The sequence below is a fragment of the Henckelia pumila genome, chromosome 3, assembly GCF_033568475.1.
Source record: "Henckelia pumila isolate YLH828 chromosome 3, ASM3356847v2, whole genome shotgun sequence".
Taxonomy (NCBI): domain Eukaryota; kingdom Viridiplantae; phylum Streptophyta; class Magnoliopsida; order Lamiales; family Gesneriaceae; genus Henckelia; species Henckelia pumila.
Genome location: NC_133122.1, coordinates 148,180,224 through 148,182,950, shown reverse-complemented (window position 1 = coordinate 148,182,950; position 2,727 = coordinate 148,180,224). Strand labels below are relative to the sequence as shown.

The 2,727-nt window shown below is 40.3% G+C and overlaps 1 protein-coding gene across 1 annotated transcript; it reads right to left on the bottom strand.

Moving 5' to 3' along the window:
- Window positions 1-360: 360 nt before the first annotated feature.
- On the bottom strand, window positions 361-1,240 carry LOC140889707 (uncharacterized). The gene is made up of 2 exons (XM_073297430.1): window positions 642-1,240; window positions 361-520 (listed from the first exon to the last, which is right to left on the bottom strand). The coding sequence occupies exons 1-2, from the start codon at window positions 1,238-1,240 to the stop codon at window positions 361-363; spliced, it is 759 nt and encodes a 252-aa protein (XP_073153531.1).
- Window positions 1,241-2,727: the final 1,487 nt, after the last annotated feature.

Here is a 2,727-nt window from a genome sequence, read left to right as displayed (position 1 = left end):
GGTGAAGTAACAGAAACTACAGCAGGTAATGGCTCAAAAGGCAAGGCATGCATCAACACAAATTTCTCAGATATGAAAGAGTGAGAAGCACCTGTATCTATCAAAATATTAGCAGGATAATCAAAGATCGAACAATTACCTGCAATCACATCATCAGGTGCAGCCTGAGCCTGATCCTCATTCAGAGCATACAATCTCACCTGCTGTCTAGGAGGTTGGTTCAAATTCTGGTTGCCTCCTTGACTATTCTGTTGTTGAGGTTGGAAAGAGTGAACTGCATTCAATTGCCTCTGAGGCTGAGATGACTGTCGAGAAGCATTACCACTCTGTGCTTGCTCAAAGCCCCGCTGAGTACAAAGTCTAGCATAATGCCCTGTCTGCTGACAAATATAGCAATTCCCAAATATTCTCCACACTTGCTACAAGAAGTACCAAAGGAACTTGAACCTTGACTGTAACTGTTCTGTTTCGAGCCACCAGAACTTGAAGAACTGCTTCCCGAGTTCTTAAACTTTTTCCCCTTGGGACGAAAGTAATTCTTTTTATTACCTCCACTGCTACCACCTTCAGTCCTCGGTGGTTGATTCTGGTATTGGGACTGTTGGGCCTGAAACTGCCTCTGTTGTTGCTGAGGTGCATACTGGTTCCCTCTCTGTCTTATCAGTCCAACTTCCGCACCCTTGGCATGATCCATCACATCTGCAAAGTTATTTGGCCTTCTGGTATTCACAAGAGTGAAGATATCAGGGTTCAAACCGTCAATGAAGTGGTCAGCTTTCGCTTCCTCATTGTCAGAAATGTGTGGAGCAAACCTCAATAGACTGTCAAATTTGGTAACATATTCTTCGATACTCAAATTGCCTTGCTTCAAATTTGCGAATTCGGCATTCTTATCCTTTCGGTACGAAATTGGGTAGAATCGTTTATAAAACTCAGCCTTGAATAGAATCCAGTTTATAAGAGTACCTCTATTTTCCATGGCTTTCTTAGTTGAGGTCCACCATTTCTTAGCCACTCCGTGTAGCTGATGAATAACCAATCTAATTCGTCGATCATCGGAATAGTCGAGAGAATCCTGATCTATATCATCCAGCCAGCCCTCGCAATCCACGGGATTCTCCGTACCTTTCAAGATCGGTGGTCGGAAAGATTGAAATCTCTTCAGTAAGGTTTCCATAGGGGTAGCCGTGGCATCCATTTGATTCTCAACCGTATCGCCCTGGTCATTCGGATGAGTCATTACAGGTGGATTATTCATGTTCAATCTTCTTCGAGTACCCATCTAAAATCAAAGGGATTAGAACACATATATCTCAATCTCAAAATTCCAGTGTCCCACAACCTCTGATCTTCTTACTCAAGCCAAAAGATGGAACTCGGATTCAATGAATGATTATAGTTCATATCTCAATCAATTCATGCTTTATAAATTAAATCACATAATCATGTAATTCAATAGTTCTCAAACAATAAAGCATGCTCGCATTGTATTTAATAAATCAATTAAATAACTCAAACACATGCGAGGAGCCAAAACAAGCGGACTCGATCTACCCCGCTCTCTTCTAAATTCAGTCCAAGATCTTAACGCTCTGATACCACTTAATGTGAGACCTCGATTCTAATCATCTAATATCAGGATAAACAATAATAAAGCCTACAAGATTACAAGTAAATGAAATATTTTTTTTAAACACCTGCACGGACCCCATGCACACATCCGTGCACGGGTCCGTGCCTACAATTTCAAGAACACACGGACCCCGGGTCAAGTCCGGAAGGGGGTCCGTGCAAAACATCAAAAATAGCCAATTCTCTGCCAGCCTACACGGGCCCTTACACATGAAGGGCACGGGATCCGTGCATGCACAAAAAAAACAAGATTCTAAAATGCGAGGAGGCACAGACCCTTACACAAAAGAGGCACGGGATCCGTGCTCTGCTACACCAGAAAAACTTCAGCAATTACAGAACCGAAATCAAGCAATACAACTCCCAAATTTTCATCAAAACATAATCATGCATTAAATCACAATCTCTCCAAATAAGACATGAAGTTCTAGAGTTGATCAATGCTCAAAAGGATAGAACATGCATCGGTTCTAGCTATTACAATCCGAATACAAAACATAACAAATTCGATTACATAATCGACTTCTAAAACACCAAGGCCTCACTCTATCAACTCGACCATCTATCCATGCAATCTCTGACTCGGTCATGCCCCACCTGTTGCCAAGCACACATACAAAGACAAGACAACAGCTGGATAATCCGGTGAGAATAATATTTCCAGTAAAAGAGACTAGCATATAATAACACATAAATATATCAAAACATGATATAAAATCAAATTCAACATATTCCTCAAGTAATTCATTCAATTGCGGAATTAAAATGATATGCATGACTTTAAAACTTCTGGATTATCAAACTCAGATAATCAAATGGAATTCTTCTTTCCTTCTTTCTTCGGTTTGGGATCCCGAGGTTAAAATATCTAACGATCACACCGAACTCCCCTTTCGAGGTGGACGAGGTATATTTTAATCCTCTAGACTCTAGGGCATTATAGTGAGTTAATCGACACTTGTAGTAAATCGCCTACCAAGGCCACTCAACTATAATCTCCAGATCGTCTAATTCAAAATGAATAATCAATCGTCTCAATATGAATGCATATATAATCTCATGCATTCAAATATAAATTCAATCATAAATTCATAT